The sequence below is a fragment of the Equus caballus genome, chromosome 3 (genome assembly GCF_041296265.1).
Source record: "Equus caballus isolate H_3958 breed thoroughbred chromosome 3, TB-T2T, whole genome shotgun sequence".
Classification (NCBI taxonomy): Eukaryota; Metazoa; Chordata; class Mammalia; order Perissodactyla; family Equidae; genus Equus; species Equus caballus.
In genome coordinates this window covers 69,772,167-69,799,157 of record NC_091686.1, presented here as the reverse complement: position 1 = coordinate 69,799,157, position 26,991 = coordinate 69,772,167, and the positions used below count along the sequence as shown (strand labels likewise).

The following is a 26,991-nucleotide window of genomic DNA, read 5'->3' as shown; positions in this document are numbered from 1 at the left end:
CATATCCTATTTGCATTTAGTTTTATATTTTTTAGTTTGAGTATAAAGAAGGAAAAGGATATATATCAGGATGAACTATTGCATACAAGGCTCATATCCCTGAAAGGAGATATTCTGCAAGGGTCCAGAGGTAATGAGTGTCTTAATGGGATTGTCCACCAGTAAAGGTCAAGGTAAAAGAGAAAGGAGGAAAGAAGAAAGGAAGGAAACTTATCTGTATGGTGCATGTAATAGGTGCCAGGCACAAAACTCAGTGCTTTCACTTATGTTACCTAATTTGAATCTCAAAACAATCCTGCAAAGTTGATATTACCCCCAGTTTTATAGATGGAAAATGTGATGCTCAAAAAAGTTAAATTCTTTCCTCCAGATGATACAAATACTAAGTGGTAGAACTAGATTTTTTAAACCCATGTCTACCTGACACCCAATTTCTGACTTTTTATGCTTTGCTAGATGGATATGCTCCTAAAATGGAAAGGAGGAAAATGTGAATTCAGTGCATATTTACATAGATTGTAAGAAATATCTGAAGAACAATAAGTCATACAAACAATGTGGAAAGCAGACCTACAGTATTCAATGCCTGAGCATATAATTGGATGGATAGTATACAGAGTGAACATTTGGTTCTCTGGCAGAGCTCATGTATGGTATGACATAGAGCAGCTGTCTCCCAAGAAAGTTCTTTGTTTCTAGACCGGTATGACACAAGCAGCATTTGAGCAATTCGAGATTTCTTTCTGCTTTCACTATAAATAGAGTTCATGGAATTCTGTATGTCAGAGTTAATGCAATGAAAAGGAGTCAAAGAATATGGAAATAAACCTTAACTCATTCTATAAACTAGAAACATGTTTGGCATCAGGAGGCTGTAAAAACGCTGTCATTACTTGGATGGATTCTGAGGTCTTATTTAGCATATGAAATTGCAGAGTAGATCCTATTATGTAAGGAGAGAGGAGAACAGCATAATGTGGCTACAAAATGAAGAACTTTGTGCCCTTCAGGGAAGAGTTAACAGGACAGATGTACACAGAGCGAGACGTGTGGTAAGAATGTGGAAAATGAATGAATGAGTGGCATATATATGTGACTGTTGCCGAAGCCGGGTTGCTGGATAATCCTCAGATGTCAGATTTCCGTAAGGCCAACATGTGACTCAAAGCTTGCCACTCAACAGAGAATACTGGGCTGTGCTGGTATTAAGAGGCTGGCTGGAAGCTAGGCTCCCACTGTGCACTAGCCTAACTCCCTGTCGCTGTCTGTGTGTGGGTGGGTGTGCATGTGTGTGTGTGTGTGAGGGTATACATTTTTATGCAGTGGGTGTTTAAAGAGCTAAGCACTGAAGCTGGATTTCCACAAACGATCATCACGAGCACTCCAGACACACCAAACTTCCTCTCTTGGTATTTTTTTCTTTCATCTTTTTTTTTTTTTTTCCAAATCCCAGAGGGGAGAATCCTCAACATCCAGCCTACAGGACTGAGATGATTTTCTCTCACCTGTCCGTGTGGGTGCCCTGTCAAGGTTAGAACTGAAGCTATGTGGGACCGGCGTATTCTCAAGCACCAGATGAGGAGCTGCGTGAAGGAGTAGCTGACACCAGAGGAAGAGCGACTGCCCCGTTAACATGAACAACAGCCTGCAGGTTAACCTGCCCAGAAGCTGGGCTGCTTCAAGTGGCTCGCTCCAGGAGAAGTCTGAGCATTCTTTTTTTCTTTTTTATTACTATAGGATGGAGGATGAAGCTGTCCTGGACAGAGGGGCTTCCTTCCTCAAGCATGTGTGTGATGAAGAAGAAGTAGAAGGTGAGCTGTATGGGTCTGGGAAAGTGTGTATTCATATACATATGTCTTTGTAGAGAATTAACACTCATAAATTTCCTTTCATGTATCTTATATTTTTGAAGTTAAAAACCAAAGCTTTCCTATGGAGTTTCATGAATCTCCACATTTTGCTTTAACACGGAAAGTAATTCAGAACTTCAGCAGACCATCAGAATCTGATTCAGTGTGGTCCTGCACAGTTAAAAAAAAAGAAAAAGGAAGGGGCTTACTTTGAAGCAGGTGCCTGTGTTAGCTGTGCCTCTGTCAAAAATAAATATTTTGCCGGATAATATTAACCACCTTCCAGTGACTAATTCAAGGAAGCTGCTAGATTTGTATAAATGCATTTGGCAGTATCTTCTTATACTCTTTTTTTATAGCTTGCAGGGTAGAGAAACAGATGTTACAGAAGGAGAAAGATACCATTGCTGCAGGAAAAATGGGTCTAAGCTGAGGATATAAAGAGTGATAATTATGGATGAGTCTCAGTTAGGAAAAGATGAACAAGCATTTTTTACTTAAAAAATCTCCAGGACCTCTTTTGCTGAAGTTCCCCAGTGCCCATTAAAAACCAAATAAGAGTTGAATTTTAGCTGGTTCTATGATGCTTTCAGTGTGCCTTCTCCTTTTGTCTCTCGACTTAACAATGATATGGAATAATACTATTTAGTTGATAGAAGGCAGGGCTTAATTAATATTCATTAAAGTAATTATGTGAAGGCATCATAGATATACAAGGTATTATTAATATTTCTAATGAGAGTTTAGAAAATAATCAGGGTTGTAGACAGTACTCTTGAAGTTAAATACAACTTGCTGGTGGATCGTATTATAAATTGTACCCTTTAAAATCACCTGAGGAACGTTCGTATGTGTTTTGCAAACTCTAGTCTGACAGGTACCATTTGGTGACTATTTAATGCCTACCAAAAACTTGGACCAGAAGGGTGATGGGATCTGGAAAAAGAGGGTGGGTATTGTGTGTTCTGGAGTGATTCTTTGACCAAACCCAGCACTAGGTTCCAGGCAAGTGATGCTCCTGCGCCACCTGGAATAGTTTGAATCATGTGACTATTAGGTTCTTTTGCATGTTTGCTTAATAAGTTTCTTCTGACCATGGAGGGTTGGAGGATTGGTTCCCTCCCTCCACCTCCTGACTTCCTGCATTTATGCTCTTGAGACTGACTAATAAGAATCTGATGCCCAAGTTTCTCAGGGAAGAGGAAACTACAGTATTTTCTTTCATATTGTTTTATGGGTTCCTTGCACTTTTACAACGTGACTGTGGGAAAATGTCAAGTTAGTGAAAGCAAAATGGTCAAACTTTTGTCTTAAGATTCTTGCAACCCGTGATGTTAAGTCTCCATTGTGGTGACTCTGTCACTGTCCCAGGGTCAAAGAGGGGATAAGACTCTTAAAGTTATTGCATATATGGATGTAAGAAATATTGTAGGGCTGAATAAATATCCTTTAGTTTCAGGATAACTACAGTAGAAAAATCAGTGAGAAAGCTTGGGAATGAGATCTACTCTGTGTGTGTGTGTGTGTGTTTTCCTTGAGAATAATGTTCTAGCTAAGTTCACAGGAGATGTAAATCACTTGAATTTGTAAGATCTGTAGGATTGACAGCATGCTACTGCGATAGGATATTGTACATGGGTTTCTTAAGGCTTTGACTGAGAAGTTTATTTCCTGAAGTATTTCCCTGACTTTTAAATACGAAATTAAGACAACAATGCAATGAATAACACACAAATCTGTAGTCAGGTTTCTTTAAGGAGGAACATAAAAGACAATAAAAGGTGGTAGAAACAGCTGCAAAATTTTTTGCCTTTGTGATGATTAAATGTGCCACCTGGATTTTATATATTTTCCTATTCTGATAAGACTTCTATTATAATAATTATCTTTCATGTTAATTGGAGCCTGGGCTGATTGCATTTCTTTCAAGGCATGTATAGCTAGTTGCCTGTTGTTGAGTCTTGAGACCCTATAGGATGGTTGCTTAAGGTGTCATTATTTGGTGGAGAATGTCCAACAGTGTAGGCTCCTCTACAGTACAAGTCTTGGAACTACAATTAGGAACTATTCATTTCTAATTCAGTGCCTTCCCAATTGACCCTCCCATTTTCTCACTTGGCTTCATCTGGTGGGGATGGGAGCACTGAAATTTTATAGTATGTCTAGGTGAAAGTGTAAAGAAGTTGAAATGGACATGGGTTTGATGGCTTATCCATGGTCCTAGTGGTTGGGAATGAAGAAAGAAATGCCTTGACTGTCAAGACCTCTAATAAGGATTTTGAGTGGGAATGTTTTCCTCAAGGACATGAGTCTATCTCATATTTTTAATTGCATAGAGAAGGATGTATTTGAAGGAAAGCAAACTGTTATCTCTGTTTTGATGTAGTTGAGTTTCTGATACATTTATGGCAGAAGTAAGTGCTTCAGTTTTAAAGATCAGAAATTCAAAGGGCAAGGAGCTGGATCACCTTACCTTTCTATTATCAAACGTGTTTCCTTTTATTCAAGTAGTTATTTCTCTTGCTTTCAGGATAAACACAATTGAAATGTATTACAGCACACTTGGCAAAAGTAAATTTTAAATAAAAGTGTGTTTTTTGAAGTAATTTGCACAATAAGATGCACTCCCATTAAGTGGTTATTAGGGTGACAGAGGTCCAGTAGCTCTAGTGACTTTGAAATGTTCATGCTTTTAAAATTCTTCTTAGGGTCAACTAATTTGGGGTGATTGGATTGAGCTCAGCCTAAAGGCAAGAAGAGCCAGATGCTCTCACATAGTTCTCTCTATTGCTGTGGTTCTGAGAAGAGGAGAGATCGAGACTGCCAACCACGCCCTCAGTTCACCTGGTTCAACTTTACTCTTAGTGGGTGGCATGACACTTAATCCACGTTCTAAAAACTCAATAGAAAACCATCAACTGCAAAACTCACTAAGAATAGAGTGAGTCAGAAGAGGAGTCATCTTCTGTTTAAATAATGAATTTTCTATGTGGGATATATTTAAAGATCTAAACCTCATTTTCACATAATTTCTCATGTGCATTTGTGTTAAGGGTTTAAAGAGATACTCTTTAAAAAGGAAACCAACTGCCAACTTTAATCTTTAAAATAAAGAGAAGCTTTTATATCTGTTCTTTCATTGATTACCTTAAACTGTGTATGGTTTTGTAAAGTTAACATTTTTGGCACAGAGTGGTTACTGTGGATAAACTCATTTAAAATTTTTAACATCTCAGATGTTGTCTTTGTTTCTGTACCAAAAGACTCCAACTCCAGTGCAGGCGCTTCCAGAGAATTAGTCTGTAAACGACAAAGCGATATTACCAGAATGACCCAGAAATGCTGGCCATGAGGAACAATACTAAGTTTTCATTTCAAACACATTTAGGGGAAATTGCCAAGTTTTGTTGGGTTAACTAGGGTTGAGATGGGAAGAGAGTCTCAGGTAGCTTTTCCCAAACAGAAGGAAATACTATGGATGTTTCATGCTTTAAAAAGTCAGCCAGGATTTTGGATCTGTATGATATAAACAGATTACTTAATATTCTCATATTTCGCAATAGGGGAAAAGAGCAAACTCCACCTTATCCTTTGAGATAAGGCCTTGGCTCTGCAAGGGTAGGTAACTCCCCAGCAAGCCTTGGCAACTCTGACTTTATGAGGAAGGGCCTTTTCTTAACATCAAGTCTAACCAGCAAGTCAGGAAGCATAAAGTACAGCAGGACAATATTGGCCGAAACTTGTCTCTCATTCTGAGGTTTGATCGGTGCTCTCAAAGCTATTATGATATATTGTGGTGGTTTTCCTCTTCTATTCAAAACCAAGTCCAAAAGGAAGTATGCTCCCATCTGTCCAAATGGAAGAATAATTCTACAAATTCCCATATCTACTGATGGACATTAAGAGAGAGAGTATTGTTGAAAATACGTGGAATGTACAGGAGGATTACTTTTAGGGAAATAAAAGTAAAAAAGTAGGACAGGATCTGGAACAGAGTAGACATCCACTAAATATTTGTTAAAAGAAAGAATGAATAAATGAATATATAACGTAAACTAAATAAAGCATATGTAGAAGTACCTTATATAATCCTCTAAAACCGTTGTTTAAAGTTTTAGTTAGAAGTTTGGTTCTCCTACGACTCTTAGTCGAATGAGATCATGTAGTATCTAATGGTCCTCTCCTTGTTCTGACTCCTATTGGATTTTGCAAAGATCATTGACATATTTATATTGTTTGTATATTTATATTGATAAGGAAAAGAAGCCCTAAAATGCTTCTGCCTTACTCTCTTTCCTTCTTCTACTCTATTTTTGAAGAGAGAGACTAAAGTGATGAAATGGTGGCTTTCGTCTATTTGGAGGTCAGGATCTCAACATTTTTCAGACATGAAATCATAGTGACTTAAACCTATTTTTCACTAGAGGATATTATGGTGATGTATTTATGTGTATTGGAGGAGGTAGTATTCTAAAGAAAAAGTGGGGTCTGGTAGACATTTGTTAATAATTACAATGGTAAAATCATAATTGCCAAGAAGGAGTAAATGAAAACCTATTGGATGGGAAGGGGGGGGCCAAGTCAGGGCTGGGGCTATTCTGAGCACTGGATGTAAGTGTCCGGTTGCATTTTGCTGACCTCTTCTCTGCTGTTCACTCTAATTGCTCAGAAACTGTGTGTACAGAGGAAACACTTGGGCAAATATTGCTGAAGGAAAAGCCTTCTTAAAAGAAACAATGTATTCACACATGGAAGAACTTTAAAGAAATGTGGGGAGGTGTTTAAGGGTTGATACTTGAATAGCAACTTGGGTTTCCCAGAGCAGATTAAGCCGGTACAGACCTTTCCCAACGCCCTGCTTCTTTCTCCTCATGGCCTCAGCTGAAAGCCCGCCAGAGGCCCTAGAACAGGCAGCACTTAGCTCAGGAGCTGTCTCACACCTCCTGCTGTGTCAGTGAAGTGAAAAGTTTGTATATAGATTTTTTTTCAGCTTCAAGGAAATCTGATAATAATTCCATGGGTTTTTGAAACTGGAATCAGACATCTCTTCCCACAGTTTTCCAGCTGTACAGACTTCCCTGCAGTACAGGATGGGCTAAAGCCCTCTTGAAGCCACTTTCCATCTTAGATGTCTACATTCTTCTATGACAATAAGCCATAAAAAATGGAACTTGATACTTGGGCAAGTGTTTGCAAGGATCCAAAAATTCTGAAATAATAGACTTGCAGCAATTTGTATATAGATTGAGTTTCTTTCTAGAAGATTTTTATCTGGTCATATTTTTGAGACATGTTGTTTGATATTTATTTTCGGGAGCCTCTATCATTTGTTTTATTCATGTGTTGTTAAAGTAGAGTGGCTAAGCATCAGTTTTGGAATAAAAGTTTGAAACCCCCTTTATTGCCAATCATTGTGTAATTGAAGGAAGCGACTTGAAGTTTGGATTTTGGGTCTCTTGCTCTGTAAAATGGGAATACTGGAGCACGCCATTAACCCTAGAACTGTTTTGGTGATTTACCAGAAATGATGTTGCTGCTGTAGCTGGTACTAGGAATAGGAGTGCCTTATACTATGCTTCTCTCCATTCTTTTTCTTCTGATAGATACAGCCTCACCGATAATTTTCATGATTATTGTCATTCCAGAAATTCTAACTGGCCTAAATGTGTTTTATTTTCTTAATTCCTTTTTATCAACATCTAACCTTTGCCTTCCTAACCTCGCTTACCTACTGCTTCTTGTATTGGAAAAGGCAAGCTAGAATGCTTGCCTTTAGGAAATTTCCCAAGGCCTACTATCTACTTCTCTTCAGATCATTCTGATTCCCTTTAAGGTCTGGGTGTGAGATCTGATTTTCATGGTTAGATTACTCTGATACACATTGCCCCTAATTTTTTTAAATTGTCTCCTTTTCCAAGAAGAAGCATATTAACTATAACTGTATACAGGATAAAATACAAATGTGTACCCATGGCCTAATAAAGCCTGCAAAATTACTTCTTCTGGAAAATAGATTTAAGTGTGTAGTATTTTTCCACCAGTGAGGAGGATTCAAGGGTCTATTATATGTATATGTAATGTTTATAAACATATTTTGTGTGAAAAAGTAATATAATAGCATATATCTATATCTATGTATAGGCTATTATGTAATTTAGAGGCCAATTAAATGAGATTATGCAATAGTACAGAAATAATACTGTGTGTTCAAACCTGAGCTAAATATTTTCCCATTTTTTATCCTCACAAGAGTCAGAACTATTGGGGGAATTGACTGATAGCATTGAGGGGACTGAAGTGAGAGCCTGCCAGCACAGGAGTTCACAGAAGCTTCCAAATGTTGTATCTGAAGCTGCTGATTGCCAGGGGGGATGGAGGTGAAGGTAGGGAGGGTGATGAGTGACGTCCGTTGAATCGGCCGTATAGGAGACTTAAGTAACTCCCTTCTCTGAACAGCTGCAAAAGCTTTTAGATCTGGTTCGTTGTTTTCACCTTTCCCCAGAGTTAGAATTAGAAGGTAGCTATCCTAAGTGCTCTATCCAATGCGTTCACCTTTCTTTATACGCTGTTGACTTTGAAAGGAGCACAGAGACGTGATTTTCCTGACTCTTTTCATAGTGGAATCCTCAATAACTTTACCAGGCCAAAACTTCTGGAAATAAAAATGGGTTTTGAATTTTAGTAATATTGGCCAACATACTAGCTTTAGAGAGCCAGATTGCACATTTGTATATTGGCTAAATCATCACCCCAACCCCCATTTGATTATTAAATTTTCAACAAGTAATTCTATCCCTACTGAAAAATAAGGAAAATGTCTTGCATGTAGAAGGAAAGCTCATAACTGAGTCAGTGGATAAATATAATCGGCAAATTAAATCAGTATCTGATTGTTCAGGTGCTTTTATTCAGTCTGTGCTGAGGTTGAAGAACCAGGAGTCTCAGGACCTATTTCTGTTCCTGGCTCGGCCCTGCCTTTCTGGGTGACATGAGGCCAATCACATTTGTGTGGTTATATTTCCTCCATGCAAAGTGCAGTTAATAACGAACTCCTTAGCCACCTACCAGAGAAGCTCTAAGGATTCTTGGATAATACCAGAAAAATACTTCATTATTTTCAGTAAGCCATTGACTAATTACTTACTTTCTAAGTCTCAGATTTTGTACAAAGAAATAGCATTTGTGCTTGTCTATCTCCTGGTTTTGCTAGGAGTATAAGTAAACTAATTTGAAGTCCCCAGAATGAACCCTATAAATTTAAGATATTATCCCCCATGGATATATTCCCTGCATGCAATTTGTCTTTATGCTCAACACATTCTTGCTAGTGGTTGCTGTGACTGCAGAATGTTTTCAGACTAAAGCTAATATTGATATCTGGTAATCAACAAATTAGTTAACTAGTATCTGTGTTAACTCTTACTAACTTTAACTGATGGATAGCGTTTCTTTTTCTCTTTAAGCTTATCAAAATGGTAAGAACAATTGCAGATATAAGCTCTAATATGTTGCTTTTCCAGCTCACGTGTATCATGAAGGTGATAACGTATTCCAATTAGGCCACAATTAATGTTCAGTCAAATAAACCAGTCATTATTTAAGGGCACAAGGTTGGTTGATATGATAATTTAGAGAGTGTATCGTGTACATGGGTGAGTTTACATGAGAAATCAGGGTATATATCTCCCATAGAGCGACACTGAGTTGAGACCTAAAGGATGAGGAGGAGTTAGCTAGGTCAAGACTGAGGGAAGCCTCATGGGCAGGCGTGGGTGAAGTCCCACAGGTGAGAGAGAGGTAGGCCTTATGTGAGAAGTGGAAATAAGGCCATGTGGCTGGACCCTATGAACACAGAAAGAATGGCCTGAGGTCGGTAGGACTCAGATAATTCGTAGCCTTTTGTGCTATGCTAAAGATTTAGGATTTTGTGGAGTGTGCACTGGGGAGCCATGGCAGGAAGTTTTAAGGAGAGAAATGACAAGACAAAATTTGCATTTTAAAAAAGATCTCTTTGGCTGCTGGTTGGAGAGAGCATCCCAGAAGGGCAAAAGTGAAGTGGAGAGACTGTTGCTAAGATTCAACTGAGAGATGACTTTGGGTTGGACTAGAGTGAGGAGAAAAGAGTTGGAGACAAACAGGTTGAATTGCCAGAACTTGCTGATGGGCGGATGGATGGATGGGGGTGATTGCTTCTGGATTTCTGCTCTGAACAATTTGGGAGATTCATGTGCCATTTTGTAAGATGGAGAACACCGGAGGAAGAGTAGTGGAGGATAGGAGTTCAGCTTTTTGAATATATTGAGTTTGAGGCACCTGTGAAACATCCAAGTAGAACTCTAAAGCAGGGTATATAAGCTGGAGATACAATGAAAGGACAGGAGTGGAGATATAAGTTGGAAATCCTCGGCATCTAGCTGACATTTAAAACCATAGGAATGGATAACATCAGCGAGATGAGAGACTAGAGTGGGAAGAGGACTGGACTTGGCGCTGCGAGTGCCAACATTTGGAGACTGAGAAGGAGCAGTCATATGTCAGAGGAAAACAAGGAAGAGAGTGTCTCTGAGGCCAAGAGAAGAGTACTTTCAATAAGGAGCGAGTGATTGACAGTGCTGAATGCTGCCTGGAGTCAGGTAGATGAGGATTGAAAAGTAGCCAGTGGATTAAGCAGAAAGAAGGTGATTAGTGGCTTTTGTTAGCAATTTGGGTGGCATGGTTAGGAAAGAGTCAAACTGGAGTAGATTGAAGAGTGCCCAGAGAGAAAGCTGTCATCATAAGGAGTTGGGAAGAGACTTTGAGGAATGGTAGAAAACTTTTAGCCCTTCCTTCTGTGTGCTCCTTTACACTTAACCAATTAAAATGCTTAGAATTGTTATAGACTTTTTAGAGCCAGCAAGGGTCCTAGAGAAAATTTAGCTCAGCGTTCTCAACTTATGGATGGATAGATGAGCCCTGGAGAGGTTAAAGCAATTTGTTGCTGTGACACTGATAATAATTGAAATAGCGAGGACAAGGACCCGGGCTTCCTGACTTTCCCAGGTGGTGCTCATTCCAAAAAAGTGTGCTTGAGGTCTCTTCCCTCTGGAGCAGGAAAGGAATTTAGAAAGGGAGATGGATGAGAACTGGAAGAAGCACCTGGAAGAACAGGAAGTGGCAAGAACTGAAAGGAGAAAAATAAAGCTGTTGGAAGAGCTTATGAGAAGGTGAGGGAGAAAGAAGACGCAAGCCTCGCTGGCCTCATTGTTGGCATGACCTCAGGTGATCAGTGGGAGGACAGATGTCACAGCTAGAACATCTTCATATTCTGGAGTAGCTTATGGAACTAAGTGTTGTGGATTTAAACTTGCCATCCTGTGATTATAGGAGAGAGACATTTTCAGAGAATTCCTGAGATCTTTTTCTCTTCTGGGTAGTTACTAATTGGAAGGACTCATCTCTTTTTCCCCCTTTCTTGGCTGTGTTTTGCAGACATCAGAAGATGGGGGTGGGGGAGCTGCTACCATGGTAGTGGGAAGGTGGGAAGGAAAGCTTCTATATCCAGGAGCACCAAGAGTCCCAGCCTCTACGTCATTAACTGGCTATTTGGCTTTAGTTGGTTCACTGGTACATGAAGAGGTTGAGCCAGGTGATGTTTCAGGTCATTTCAACTTTAAAAGTATGATTATGTGCTGCTGTGTCTTTCCTGGGTACATGTAGAAAACCATAGTCATGAAGATTCTGGAATTGGGCTTAACTAGGCTAATTTAAGTCTCTTGTAGCACTTTCCCTAGTTCTTGGTCACTGTTTTAGCCCTATGGCATTATCCATATCTCCTTTACCTATATACAGGTATGTGAGAGGAGGGAATTATGTGAACCAATATTTAATATTTAATACCCGATTAGCCATGAGTGCTATATGATGGATTATCTGTCTATAGCAACTAAAGCCTATTCTTCCTATTGCCCAAGCAGGGCTTAGGCCAGTACTAAAAGGGAAGCCATAATAGAATTGGAGATGGACAATGTGGTTAGAATGAGAGTGTGAATGTGTGCATTTATGTGTCTCTCTAAGCTGCCTCTCTGGCTGCAGTTGCAAATCCAGTTATCAGTGACCATTGGATTAGCCATTGTTTTCTCTCTTCCAACCCTGCTTCCCATTCAGTTGTGCGAATGGTGACCACAGAGAAATAATGGAAACTGTCAGTTCTCTGTGTTTGGTTCACAGGTGGATTTTGTCTGACTGCATGTGTACTGAACATTAAAATTCACCAGTTCTTTCGGGGTTCTGAGGTGTCAGGATGAGTGGAGCGTTCATCTCTTCCTGTTGGGTGGTTCCTCTTTGCTCTTAGCACTGCCCTGCCTGGCACTGGCCTTCCCGGGCATATTGACTCCAGTCTGCTCTGTTCAGTCAAGTAAAAGGGCCAACAGACCCGGTTGCTAGGGGTTGGCACTCACTGCATGAAAGTTCCGGGGAAACTCTACCCAGAGCAGGTGGAGATTTCCAGGCACTTGCTCCTGGGCAGGGTGAGGGAAGGCTGAGGTTATGGAAGGTGTTGCCTCTGTTGAACAGTTAAACTCAGTGTAATGACTAAAACAGCTGATGGAGGGATGGGTTAGACTTGGTCTAAAGTTGGCTATTTTGTCATGCTCAGGGTGACTGCTCTGGAGTGCCTTTGCTGGAGAACAGAGGGTGCTCACAAGTTATTATCAGGGCTCAAGAGGGGTGGGAATGAGGAGAAGTAGTGCTTTGTTTTTTCCCCTTTGGAAAGGGAAGGGAGAAATAGGATCAACATTTATGGGGCACCTTTGGGTACCAGACGCTGTGGGGAACACTTTGCTGACATCATTTGATTTGGATTGTCCATAAAAATGATACCTGTCTATCTCTATATATCTTCCTATATATAGAGATTGTACATATATATAAATTTCAATATAAATATAGAGATATAGATACAACTATAGATTATATTTTATACTTATAGATGTGAATATAAAATAGATTTTGCTACAGCAAAGTGAAAATTACTTTGGAAAATCAGCGTTTTAAAGATTCTGAAGCTCCTCAGGAACTGCAGTTTATGAAAGCTAGGAGATTGTTAGTCCTGTTTATTCACTAAGGTAGGTTCCTGTGGCACCTTTAAACGGTTGTTCTAGCCTAGGTATTTTCAAATAATTGATGATCACTGAACATAAAGTTGTATTTCTTTAAAAATACTCACAAATTCAGACTTTTTATAGTGCTAGGCAGTTTTTGCCTCTATTATCAGCTGTTAGTAATGGAAACTTCACTTCAGTGTGTGGTCTTAGGGTCCTCACCTTTACCTAAAGACTATAATTAGGACGATTTGGCTAAAAATGAGCACTTAAAAGGCAGATGCAGAAGTTTACTGAGCTAAAGGGCAGGCATTTAGCTAAGTAACCATAAGCTCGACTCCCCTTCAGGACCTTTTCCTGTGTGTTTGTTCTTGCCCAGAGACTGTTGTCTTCATCATTGTCAAATATTAAATGTTAAAAGTCCTGTGCACAGTAAACACCAGCTAACAAACTGAGACTTCTTATCAGTCTTGCTTGAGGAACCTCAGGTCGGCTTAAGGATTTCCAGGGCCTTTCAGTGGACATGACTCCCATGCAGTTCAGTGGCGAGAAAAGTATTTCCCTGTTTCTCATCACTTTTACTATTTATTTGCTTGCATGCCTGATCCTAAGTGTAATTGGCAGCAGTAATATTCAAATAGATTACTCATCAGCATTCAAAATGATCTATAAATAAATTATATCTGTAACGTAATTATCTATTAATAAATACATGCAATATTGTTTTCTATGTGAAAAGTTACCCCTGTCCAAAATACAAAAATAGAAATCATCCCTTGTTCCGATAATATGTTTGTGATATATGTTTGGACCACAAAGTGTGGACCCTTATGCAGACATTTCACCAGGGCTGACTTATGCCCTGTGAACTGCAAAATGACACCATGCCTTTTGAAGGGGTTTTCTTTTCATGAACTGATATTTATACCCAAGTTAATTATCAATGTTGCTTTGATTATATCTTACTAGAGCTGCTCATGGACACTGTTAAGGATTTGGGAGTAACATGCTAACAAGATATTAGTATTTCATTTGTTAAAGTGTTTATGATTATGTATACTGATCTATTTCTATTATATAGAGTGCCAAACACACAACTCCTGGGCATCTGGACTTGATGCTGTGATTCTGCCTAAGGTTCTTATGCATGTTTCTGAAAAATCTTTGAGATGTTTTTTTGGTCCAAGAAGTAAAGGTTTTACAGCATCTTTTTATAATCTATCACTCATCCAAGATCCCTGCCTCCTCTTCCACATTTTTATTTTCATAATTAAAAAGAAAGAATAAATATCTCTTAATTTTGCTTCCCTTCCCTACATCCATCTTTGCAATAGCTACAAAATGTTTTAGACGTCCTGGCATAAGACCAGGTTACTTTAGATAAGCCAGGGAAGGCAATATTTAACTTATATTCTGGGAATATTGCTGATTAGTTCTGAAAGAATGATATAAAATGCCCAGTGTTGTGGAATATTTGCTTTGAACTGGAGAGAAGAGAAATTCAGTTGATTATAGAAAGAGCAACAATGTGGATGAAAATTAAATTTGGAACATCCCTCAGTGCTTAATTAGAGATGAATATAGGAGACTGGGGATGGCTGGGGGTAGCTATGGGGAAAGGTGGATTTCTGGGCAAAGATTTATACCTATAGATTTAGACTTAGCTAAAGGATCACCAGAGGAGAGGTAAAATCTTTGCCCAGAAATCTACCTTCCCCCACAGCCACCTCTAGCCATCCCCATTCTCTACTCCCATACTGATATCTCAGGGTGTAAAAAGTATTTATATACTGCCTTATTCCAAAAAGGTTTAGTGTGAAGGGAAAATAATTGTTGAGAAGTTGGAAGAGTGGTTTGTGTATAAAATACATGTCACAAAACTCTGTCTACCCACTACAGGTTGGCCTGAGATTTGTGTCTTCTATTTCTAGCAGTCAATATGAAGAAGGAAACAATCAGTTATAAGACTGATAGTATAAATATGGGGTATATTACAAAAAAAAAGAACAACTGAAAATTTGGGCTGACCCCGTGGCATGGTGGTTAATTTCTTGAGCTCCACTTTGGCAGCCTGGGGTTCACAGGTTCAGATCCTGGTCGCGGACCTAGTACCGCTCATCAAGCCATGCTGTGGCAGCATCCCACATAAAACAGAGGAAGATTGGGCATGGATGTTAGCTCATGGATAATCTTCGTCAAGCAAAAAGTGGAAGATTGGCAACAGATGTTGTTAGCTCAGCACTAATCTTCATACACACACAAAAAAACCAACTAAAAACCAACAAAACACCGCCAATGCAGTGATGAAGCACTCACTATTCTTGATGACCTGAGAGAGATTTCTCCTGTGGGATATTGTGAGTTAGCTGGTGACAATATCCTTGACTTCCCTGAACCTTGGTTTCCTTGTCTGCGCAATGGGGATTATAGTAGTATTGGATTCGTGCGGTTGTGAGAATTGCATGAGGTAGCAGATGTGAGAGACCTAGCCGGAACCTGGCATATTTGTAAATGTTCCATAAATGGTTGCTATCATCTGTATGTGCAGTAAACACAGCAACATGTTTCCTAAAGGAGCTACTAGATCTCTCTTGCATATGGAGGCATATGTTGTTAACCACCCAGTTGTTCATAGATTTTTAGTTTGGCTGGTGTAAAACCCTTTTCTGGTTTGATGGATTTTAATTCTACAAAGTCCTAAATCATCCTTGGTAGCAAAGCGGGTATCTTTGAAAGCCTCTGTAACTTGAATGACTACAGAGTTCCTAAGCGTGAGAGTTCTCTGTTGGCCTGAAAACATGACAGCAACTCTCAGTGCTGTTAGTTTGGAAATATCTTAGGAATTGGGAGAATTGCACATGATAGCTTCTTGGTACTTCTGCTTTCAACTGAGGTGGAGCAGGTAAGGATGGGAAGAAACAGGGATGACCTAGTGATAATTTCTGACATTCAGAGATAACCAGGAAAAGCATATTTTCTTCCCAGCAGTACTGGCTGTGGGATGGGTTGTGAAATATTCCCAAGACGTTTAGAGTTTGTTGAGAACTTGCACCGTCTGTCAAAGAAAGGCATACAGGGTATGTATTTGAACACATGATACTGAGGTCACTGCCGGATCAAGGACTGAATGCCCTTTGACTCAAACCGACGTGAGTACTGTCAAATGTAGATTCTACTAGTTGTACTTTACAAGATTTTGAGTTGCAAGAATGTAATTTTTTTTAAAAACATTTTTTTTGAAGATTGGCCCTGAGCTAACGTCTGTTGCCAGTCTTTTTTTTTTCTTCTCTCCCCAAAGCCCCCCTGTACATAGTTGTGTATTGTAGTCATAGGTCCTTTCTAGTTCTTCTGTGTGGGACACCACCTCAGCGTGGCTTGATGAGCTGTGCTAGGTCCACACCCAGGATCCGAACTGGTGAAACCCTGGGCCACCAAAGTGGAGCACGTGAACTTAACCACTCATCCATGGGGCCAGCCCCTAGTTATGTTTTAAACAATCACCTGTTCCTTAAGAATTATTGCTATTTTTAAAAAATTTTTGCTCTTTCTTTTTGCATTATCTTTGGAAGCGGTTTTTACTGACATTTCCTGCAGAGAAGTTTTCTTTTGAGCTTAGAATTCCCTTCTAAGTCAGGCAGGTAACTGTTCCTGATTCTTCGAGCATTTTACTATTTTGTAGACTCTTGCTGGATTGGAAAGCTTGTCTATCAAGTTTCTCATTTTCATTTTACATGTAAGATAATACTACACCCTCAACCTTTGTGGTTTTCCTAAGAGCTTGCTGTCATTTTGGGAGTTGTAATTTTAAAAATAGCCATCAGTCTTCATGACATATCCCTGAGACAGGTAAGGATATTATAATGAAAATAAATATTGAGATCCACCCATGATATTCTTATTGACAATAGCATATTTTCATCAGTAATGCTGCTTCTATCAATCCTGAAGGCAGGTGTTCTGTAGGGGTGGTAAGAATGGTTCTATTCCAGCTCATTTTACTTTAGCTATTTTTGTTACTTAGCACACACAGCTTATGAAATATTTGGTCATCACCTTGAGAAGCATGCCTTACCCCCACTCACCAAAGCGAGGCTGTCCTACTCTCTTCTCATGGGCAAAGAAGCTGAAGTAGAAAGAGGTTGAGAAGTAATTGATGGAACACAAGCACTGTCCCCGAGCTCCTAAAGGTTTGTTTCACCTCGGGACCGTGTTCCTTTTCCTCTGTCTGAACACACAGAAAAGGAAAATTTAGTTACCAGTAATGTGTGAGAGGAGAAGGAGGATGCTTTGCCTTGTGAATTGCTCAGCTCCGTGCCATGATTTCCTTTGGCGGTTCTTGGAAGGCAATAGCTTCCTCACTCAAGCGATGTTCTATTTTACTGTGCTGTAAGAATCCCCATGAAAAGTTCATAGTCAAGTGGGTACCAGAGAATTGTAGCTTGCCAGAGACTGTCACAGAGAGTACTTAAAAAATGTCTAAGAGTGGTTGTACAGGATGGCAGTGGGAACAGAGAGTGACTGCAAAGGGGCATGAGGGATCTTTTTGGAGGGGTGGAAATCTGAAACTGGGTTATGGTGATGGTAGCACAACTCTATAAATATGCTAAAAATCGTAGCATTGTGCCTTTAAACAAGTGAATTTTATGGCACATGAATTGTATCTCGATAAAGCTGATAAAAAATGCCTGAAATTTGGGAAGTCTTGAAAGGAACCACGTTTCCACTTGGTATCTGGGCTCCATAGCGCGGCATCGTATCTGGAAGCTTCCTGACTTGTTGGAAAGTGTGTGACAGAGTGAGCGAGGGGAAAGCATCTGAGGTGGAGCTGGAGGAGGTGGGGATTATCCGAATCTTATTCATAAGGCAAGGAGGAGGCCTGTGGTCACGATGTGAATAAAAAGGCACCGTTTTTGTAGTGATGACAACTCCAATTAGTTCTCAAAGGGAAAGGTACATTCCTCTCCGTGGGCTTTGAAAGCTCACTCTCTGAATTGCCCTCTTTCGTCAGGTTGACAACAACACTCTGTAGCCAGAAATCTTACCTTAAAATCCTATCAGCTCATATAAACCACCTTTTAAATGACTTATCAAATGCACTGCACAGATTTGGGTAAATATATTAAAAATCTTTCTGTACACGTTTAAAATTAACATAGTTTAACTGCCGTTTTTTTTTTTAGTTGCCATTATTTAATAAGATAGAAAATACTTAATGTGACAGGTTGTAAAAAAACTTTCCAACCTCTTAATTTTTTTTGTGATGTTTTCCTAATTCCTGAACAAAGGCAACCAAGCTTTCAGAGTTTGATTTACTGAAGAAATTGATTGGCTTTGCTTACATATATTGTGTGACTTGAGATAAAGCTGCAGGACGCCCTCAATAACTGGAGTGCAGGAAACAATTGACACTGTTTCTTAATTCACATTGTTTCTGAGACATTTCCTACTTCCTAGTATAATATAGCTTTCCCATGAGAACAGTTTGCTTGCAAATGGTTAGACATGATAAATTTCTCACTGGCGCACATTCGGCGAGGAGAATTTCACTGTGCTTTGAGTAGTTGAGTTGGGGGGGTGTGTGTGTGTGTGCACGTGCATTTGTGTGTGTGTGTGTTTGTGTGTGTTGGGGAGGAGGTTCATGCTTTATATAAATGCCTCCAACTTCATTCCAAGTATCAGATATTTTCTTTTGAATGCTAACCCGTTCACTTAGGGTTCTGCATTCCTGGGTTGGAACCTCTTCCTTGAAGGAGCATATGATTGTTTTAATCCTTCCCATTCAAGGGAACACCCTCGTGAATTATGGTGTTTTTAGATATGCCTCCTGAGTTACTGTGGAAAGTAACTCACAGCAGTTTATATCAGACATCCTGCAGGTATGTGAGTTACATGTGGGTATCTGGTATGGTCTGTGGCACTGGAAAGTGGTCATCAAGGAGTCATTCCAGAATGGGAAAGGAAACCTGTAGATGAGATAATCTAAGTTGTAGTTAAAAAAAAGAAGTTTTCACATTGCTTCTGAAATGGAGGTTCCCACATCCAGAAGTTATGGTGTATACAAAGTGAAAGTAAAAGTTTCCCAATTAAAAAAAAAAGATGTAGAACTTTGAGTTCCTTTTTTTTTCTGTCTTATCAGATATTGTAAAAATAATACCACTTGTCAGTTCTGCAGCTCCTTCCATCTAGAGAACTAAAAGCATTTCGCAATCTTTTTTTCCTCATGCCCTTCTCTTCAAAGCAATTTTTGCTGGGCTGGGTTTATTTTTATCATCGCAACAACCAGTTTTTAGAAACTTTTGGAAACGAAAAAAGAAAAATGAGAATGACACTGTAGCTGACATTCATTTTAGCTGTTTCCTAGTGTGAACATTTGAGTATTTCTAAAATTTTCTCTTCAAGTATGTCTTATTTTTTCTTAGTTTGTCCCAGTTCTAAATCTCTATTCTGCTGATTGGGTGAAAAAAAAAAAAGTTCTAATGTAGAATCTTATCTCCAGCAGAATGACTTCTTGAACTTTGAGTTAGATCTTTATTTTTTGCTGCTTCCAAGAGCTCTTTTTTCGTCACTCTATTCAGTATAATCATAGACCCATGGAAAGTTAGCCCTGGAAGGACCTCTAGGGATTACCCAATTTAAGCCTCTCATTATGTAAATGCTGAGTTCGAGGCCCAGAATGGTTAAGGGACGTGCTCAAGGTCAAATAGCTAATTGATGGCAGAGGTATGATGAGAATCCAGGATTCCTAATTTCCGATTCAATATTCTTTGGTTTTCCTAAACATAAGTAGTCTACCTGGATGAAACTAGAGTGCGTCCTCTGGAATCCTCGTGCCAACCAACAGGTTGAATTATACTCTAGATAACTGAAAATTGGGAGGAGATTTTATTTTTCCAGTTTGATTTTATTTGTCAAATATTGAATGGTAGTGTTGAACTCACAGACATTTTCTTCTGACCTGTGGATCTTGTGCAGTTTATGTGCAGCAGAGAATGTGACTTGAAATGACTGGTGATTTGTGTACCTTCCTGCAGGCCACCACACCATCTACATCGGGGTTCATGTGCCGAAGAGCTACAGGAGAAGGCGACGTCACAAGAGAAAGACAGGGCACAAAGAAAAGAAGGAAAAGGAGAGAATCTCTGAGAACTACTCTGACAAGTCAGATGTGGAAAACGCTGATGAGTCCAGCAGCAGCATCCTCAAACCCCTCAGTGAGTACTCTCTGGGTATTGGTGCCTCTTTCTGCTTCTCTCCCACATCCTTGGGAAAGAGACTTTTTTAGGATCTTGTGGCTACTGGGAGAGGGACACAACAATACTGGGATGGTCTCCTCTAAAGGATAATGTCTATGGAGATGGTTTTCTTGTCCTGGCAGGTTTGTCTATGAGGAGATCTGGTAAGATTCTGAGTTAATCAGAAAAGATCTGTTGAAGTTTAGGCATGGTCGTGACTAGTGAAATAGGACAGCGTGTTATAAATGATATTTAACGCCAGTAATCCACAGTAACTGGAAGACTCAAAGAAATGTTTGGATTGTTTCTGCTTAGAAATAAGTTCTATTGAGACAGTAGGTCAAGTTGAGAATTATGTATATATATAAAATTGTATATAAATAGGAGAGATTTATAGGGTTATGGGTAACATTTAATCAGGTCATGGGTCAGGTCAGTGATTTGAAAAGGAATAGTAAAAAAGCATCCTGTACGTCAGAGAAGAACGTAAAGTAACACAGCTCTTGAGATGCTGAACATATTAGATATCATACGTTGGACGGAAGTGTTATTAAGAACAGAGTAGCAGGAGGTCACAGAACATCCTTAGATTCAAGTTATAGGGTGGAGTGTGTGCGTAGATGTATGTGTATGTTGCTTTTGTTTCTTTTGATGTGGAGAATCTTTGGCTGTCTGGGTAGCTTTGTGGCTGAAGTGAGAGTGAATATGTGCAGTGAAAGGGAGAAGCAGGAGAAATACAAGCCAGTGATGGGAGATTCCCCAACAGGAGTTACATAGTGACAGCTTTTCATGTTGGCAGAGCTTTGTAAGTTCTTCATCTCTTTGCTACAGTTGCAGAAGTATGGAACGTGCAATAAAATGCGTTATGGGTGGCACAGTAAAGATCCAGTTCACTCACTGCAAATGATGAGAAGCCAAATTAGAATTAACAGCTCAGGAGTGAATTTACAGAGTTAAATTAAAGAGAGTGTGAAGTGTAGTGATGTAAATCTGTGAATCTTTTATAGTCTCACTATTAGAACTGAGCAGGTGGCTTAGAAGCTAGAGATGTGCCGTGCTGAGAGGAGCATACAGATGGACCACCAAATTAAAGATAAAAGGTTTGAGGAGAGTTTGGAGATGGACCACTAAGTTAAAATTTAAAGCTGTTGGAATCAATGTAAGACAGAAAGGACAAGAGGGCAGGAGATGAAAGTTGTGTATCTTTTCATTGGAATGTTGTGGGAAAGCCTTTCTGAACAGAATCCTTCATATATTGACTAAAATAAAGGGGTCTTTTTCTAGCAAAGTCCTTGAAATGCAGATAAAAAGGTCACAGTTAATTGTCTGGAGGAACAAAAGATAACTTCCCTTTCCAAGTAAATTTCTGCTGTTTATCTTGATTTGCTATCTGTTTTGGCAAGGCCTGAACCAGAATCAGAGGTGCTCCCTGCGGGGGTGTGTGTGTGTGTGTGTGTGTGTGTGTGTGTGATCTCTCTCTCATAAGTTGTCTCTCATTCTGCAATTCAAGAACAAGAGTGCATCATCACTATAAATACTAAAAAGGGAAGAGACTCTCACCTAGACAAATGCGCCAAGGGATTTTGAGATGATAATTATGTACCAGCTTTTTAGGAAGGGCAATGGAAACAATGCCAGTAGTACTCAAGTAGGTAATAGGGAATGAACAGATCAGAAAGGTGCGGAGGCTGAATGTGTGTCAATTCTGGGAGTCCTGTTGCTTTCTGTGCCATTTGGGGACTAGTTTGGCCAAGCATGTAAAATAAACAAGGCCATCCATTCTCTTTACCCTCAGAGATCTCCTCCTGCATTATGTTGTATATTCAGTTTCTGAATAGTATGGAGAGACCATCTTTAAGGACTAAATTGCTCAATGATCATAGCAAAATTATTTATAAATGCGCATTTTGTAGTTATTTATTTTCCTGCTGGTCAATAAGTTAGGCTGTAATATGCCTTTGACATATTTGACATGAGTCATCCAATTCAACATGAGAGTCCTCTTAGAAATTATGGTATTTTCTCTACCGCTTATCATGGGGACTAGATGGATCGGTAACTGGCTTATCTGGTACAATTCTATTTATTTATTTATTTGTTTAATTTTTAAATTTTTCCTTCTGCTCCCCAAAGCCCCCTGGTACATACTTGTATATTTTAGTTGTGGGTCCTTCTAGTTGTGGCATGTGGGACGCCACCTCAGCGTGGCCTGATGAGTGGCGCCATGTCCTCGCCTGGGATCTGAACCAGTGAAACCCTGGGCCGCCAACGTGGAGCGCACGAACTTAACCACTCAGCCATGGGGCTGCCCCAAAGGTGCAATTCTATTTAAATGTTACAATTGTTGCACCCAAATATAAAAAGACATTTAACCCCATGATTTTGGGGAAGCTACAGAGCTCTGGCACCAACATGACAATAAAATTCTTATGGGAAAACTTACTGAAATATCTGCCTAGTATGCCATTATTGTCCCCAAGAAGAGCCACACACAGTTTCTGTTATTCTTAGATCTAGAGTTTTCAAGTTACTTATGTATATAGACATACCACGTCCCATAGACCAGGTTCCTGCATGGGTCTGATGTTACATCAGGTGATGCTTATAACTTCTGAAAAAACCTCACATATAAATAGAGTAACTTGATGAGAATCATCTCTGAGTCTTTCCTGCCGTCACCCCCATATGCAATCCATCAATGACTTCTGTTGGTTCTATTTCTAAAATATGTCTGAATCTGTCTACTCCTTTTCAGTTTGCCTGCTACATTCTGGTCCAGGGAATCGTCATGTCTTGTTAGACAGTTGCAACAGCCTCTGCTTTTCAAGTCTTTTCCACACAGAGGCAAGAGTGATCATCATAAAGTGTAAACTGGGTCGTGCCATTCGTCTCCTGAAAACTTCTTGTTGTCCTTGGAATAAAATCTTGGGTGGCCGTTATGGCCCACAGTATATCACCAATCCTGCTTTGTGTCATTTGCTCCTTGCTCACTCTACTTCAGCCACACTGATTTTTCAGTTCTTGGTGCCCATTTTCTACCTCAGGGCCTTTGCACATGCAATCCTGTCTTTCTGGAATTGTCACCACATTCTTGTCTTGATTAGCTTTTCTCTCCCTTTATGTTCCAGCTTTTAAATTTTGTCTCTTCTGGGTGGCCTTTCCCTATTACTCTAACTAATGTAGATTCTCCAGTGTTATTCTTTCTCAGCTATTTGTTTCCTTCAAAATATGTATTTCAGCTTGTGATTTTGTGAGCCTATGGTTTTGTCTTGTGCTTATGCTGGATTGTAAGCTCCCTGAGAGCTAGGATCAGATTTGTCTTGTTCATTATGTTATCTCTGGCACAATGCCTGGCACATGGTATGTGCTTAATCAATGCTTATTGAAGAGTAATTGAATGGATGGATTACTATAGAGGAAGACATAAGCATTGCTTTTGTTGGTCTAAATATTTCCCATGTTCTAGATAAAGATTCAGCTAATTTTCTTGTCTTTAATCCTTGCGCATCATCTTTGTATCTCCCTGCTCTGCCTTCTTCCCTTGCCACATAAAATATGGTCCTAGCTTTTAATTATCCTGCTTTGGAAAATGCCTCATTATTTTAACTATGGCCAAAGTGGTATTTTGGTCTGGGTAGGTGACCTCCGAGTCTGCTGAGTTGCTTGTCGCCCACAGGTGATGGAAGAAATTGATCATCGTGTACACTTAAAAATGCTCATTCTTCCACGCAGAACTCAGGCAGCTCAGCTTCAGAAGCCATATTAAAGAGGCGTGGGATTGAATAGTAAAGGGCATTTGTAAGAAGGAATAAGCCAAGTATCTTCCAGTATTTGGGCCCATCAGGAAGATGACATAATTACTGGGTTCATGTAGCTTCTAACAGAGGTGCCTTTTCTTTTCTCCATGGCTCTGGTGTCAGGCCAGGGCTTCTAAAAAGTGAATGTGTGTTTTGATTCTTACATGTTTGGAGCTTTGAGGAGGAAGCTAGCTCGCTTCATTTCCCCCTCTGAGCTCAGCAGCAGCAGCTCTAAGCTCTTGCCAGTGTCGTGTCAGTGCTGGTGTCCCAGCTTGGGACACAGAGAAGGAAATGCTTGTGGGAAGTGTGGTGCCCTGAGCGATGGGGAGAGGCACTAGGGATGAAAAGTGAAATGGAAGAGCAGGCAGGAGGAGAGACAAGGGAATGAGGAGGTGGTGTGGCGGGGGCGGTGGAGAGAAAAGTTAGATTGTGCTCTTTCTTAAAAATAATCCTTTTGCCTCCTCCACCGTGTGCTTCTTTTTTTTCTGAGTTAGCAGCTGCCATCCTCTGAGGATTGCCCAGAAAGTGGGCGGGAAGGTGGTCCTGGATGACACAGGCCCTGGAAACAGCACAACTTCCCACCATAGATGGTTTCGACCTTTGAACTTCTCATTTTATTAGTGTCCTGGAAGGTTTATGGGGAACCACAGGCCACTTGGTGACTGCAGCAACTCTGAAGATGTGTAAAATGTTAGGAAGCAGAGCTCCAAACAGCACATCCTGTTCAGCATATTGGTCTGATGTGTAATATATTTCTCGACAAGCTTGAACACGTGTGAGGGCTTGGAAGTGCTAACTGCCTCGCACACATATGTCTTGCCCGTGGTGGAATCATAGCGCTAGGTATGTGCGTACAGACACTCATTCAGTCCTGTGGTATTCCTTTTTTAGCTCTTTGGATGTGTACCAGGACTGATGGATTTATGCTAGTGAGCATTGTTCTGTGAGCCTGGAACAATGGATGCCAGTTGGTGATCCAGTTATATGGAGGAAACTGAAACGGAGAAATGGGCAGCTGCCTTTGTGTGGTACTTCCGGGTAAATGAACAGAGTAGCTTTGCATAAGAGCCAAGATTATTTGGAGTTTTGTCATTTGACTTCCCCTTTTCCCAGTGCACACCCCTGTGTCCCTTCCTCCACCTGATCTCATTCTTCTTGGAGCATTTCTCCTTTTTCTTGATTTTTAGATCTTTTCAGGCAAGACCCTTAATTCTGGTATCATAAAGTAAGATTTCTTTAATTTTCTAATAACACCATTTGCATATCCCCCAAATGAGTCAGTATGCAAGAGAGAAGAGGATCTTTGGAATGTGTGTGAAATGAGGTAGATTTTGTCTCTGTTAAGAAACGAAACAAAACGCAAGCACAAAAGAACTGTGTTGTCCTTTTCATCCTCTTGTCTATTTTTCATCTTATATAAGTAGGAGGAAGTGCTTTATCTTAGGTCTGAGAACAAAGTCTTTTTATATTGAAAAATAATTGAAAACTTAAAGTTTGCCTTTCCCGAAGGGACACTTGGGATGTAATTTTACGGAAAGACAGCATATCGTAGCAGTTAGGAGCACATATTCAAGCCAGATTGGGTTTGAATCCCACCTTATACCAGCAGTGTAACCTTGGCAAGGTGCTTAACCTCTCTGTGCTCCTCTTTCCTCAGCTGTGAAAAGGGGATAGTGATAGAACTCAATTCATAGTGTTCTGAGTATTAAATGAACAGGACTCCTGCCTGGCAATAATGATTAGCAATTATGATCTTGAGTCACTGAACACTTTCTTCAAGCTCTTCTTTTCCCATCCATTGGACACAGGTAATGCCAAAAGCTTCAGGCTAAGTCTTTGTAGAGATTAATTCCCTATGAACACAAATCACTCTTCTTTAAGTTCTTCTGGCCTTTCCTACTACAAATTCTCACTAGTTATTCCTTTTCTTTCGCTGTCAGCTTGGCTCCTGGCTCCCAAGGGCAGCTTTGGGAGAACTAACCTAAATTCAGTCTCTGAACTTGCCAGTGGGTGTCAGCCTGGATGCTGGCTGGCAGGTGAAAGGACCAAGGAAACAAGACTTTGAAGGGGCAGAGGTGATGTCTTTTGTGCTGCTCTTTTGTGTGTGATACTGCCACTAGCAAGAGGCTCTGCTTACCAGGTGTTCCCTTAAATTTAGTCACTGGTTGAAATTCCCGGTTCTGGGCCCCAGAAAGCAAATGGGCTGTTTGCTCTTTCGTGAGAAGAATCTCTTTCTGGCTCTTGTTTTGTGTTTCTCAGTGAAATGAAACTGGATAAGAAGGGCTGTCGGTTGGGACAAGTCAGCAACTAGAAGGCAGTGCTGTGCATAGAAAAATGTTGGCATACTTGTGTTTTTGGTGGCACTGGGTTGGCTCAACAGTGCTGTGTGTGGTACAAGTGCTTTTGTGTGGTACAAGTAATTGCTGTTTATTCCTCTGTGACACTGATGAAGACAGGAGGACGGTGTCGTGGTGCTTCCGTCTTCTTCTGCCAGTTAACTCCATAAATCTCTTAGGGAGTCTTGAATTTCTGGAATGCAGGTCTTTTGAATTCACCTTGAAGTGCCCTGCAAGTGGTAGTTCTTACACTATGGGATGGTGTCGTTTCTCGTTGCCGCGGACTATTCTATTACAATAGTTATCCCGTTTTATCATGCCATGAGGTGTTATGAATAGTGTGTTTACATGTGTCATGGAAGAGTTGATGTTGCTGCTATTTATAGGGACTCATGAGTTCGGGAGGCCTCAGAGGGTTCTATTGTGCTCCAGGTGCTGGGGTTCTCAGGGCTAAAAAGAGATTGTGACTTAGGGTGGAAAATGGGGGAAACTAGAGCAGTGTGTGAAATGTAAGATGTGAAATACACTTTAATGAAGAGAATGGAGTATAAATGACTGTCTGCCACAGGCAGCCAAGCAAGGCAGGACACATCCTGTGGTTTGGAGTTCAAATTTGCAAGGCAGGAAGCTTGAGGGTGTATGTGTATTTGTGAGTGTGTGTGTGTGTGTGTGTGTATGTGTGTGCATTTATCTGTGTG

General features: G+C 40.1%; 1 protein-coding gene across 10 annotated transcripts in view; it reads left to right on the top strand.

Moving 5' to 3' along the window:
* Positions 1 to 26,991, top strand: part of SLC4A4 (solute carrier family 4 member 4) — a 396,171-nt gene that overhangs the window by 120,175 nt on the left and 249,005 nt on the right. For 5 of the 10 annotated variants that reach the window (XM_023637993.2, XM_070263715.1, XM_070263714.1 and 2 more), the window contains 2 exons: positions 1,738 to 1,811; positions 19,960 to 20,139. In XM_023637993.2, the coding sequence (XP_023493761.1) occupies positions 1,738 to 1,811; positions 19,960 to 20,139 (254 nt within the window). Of the gene's footprint in view, positions 1 to 934; positions 1,410 to 1,453; positions 1,812 to 19,959; positions 20,140 to 26,991 lie in introns of those variants that run through there. The other 5 variants (XM_070263713.1, XM_023637992.2, XM_023637991.2 and 2 more) reach the window with 5 other exon arrangements.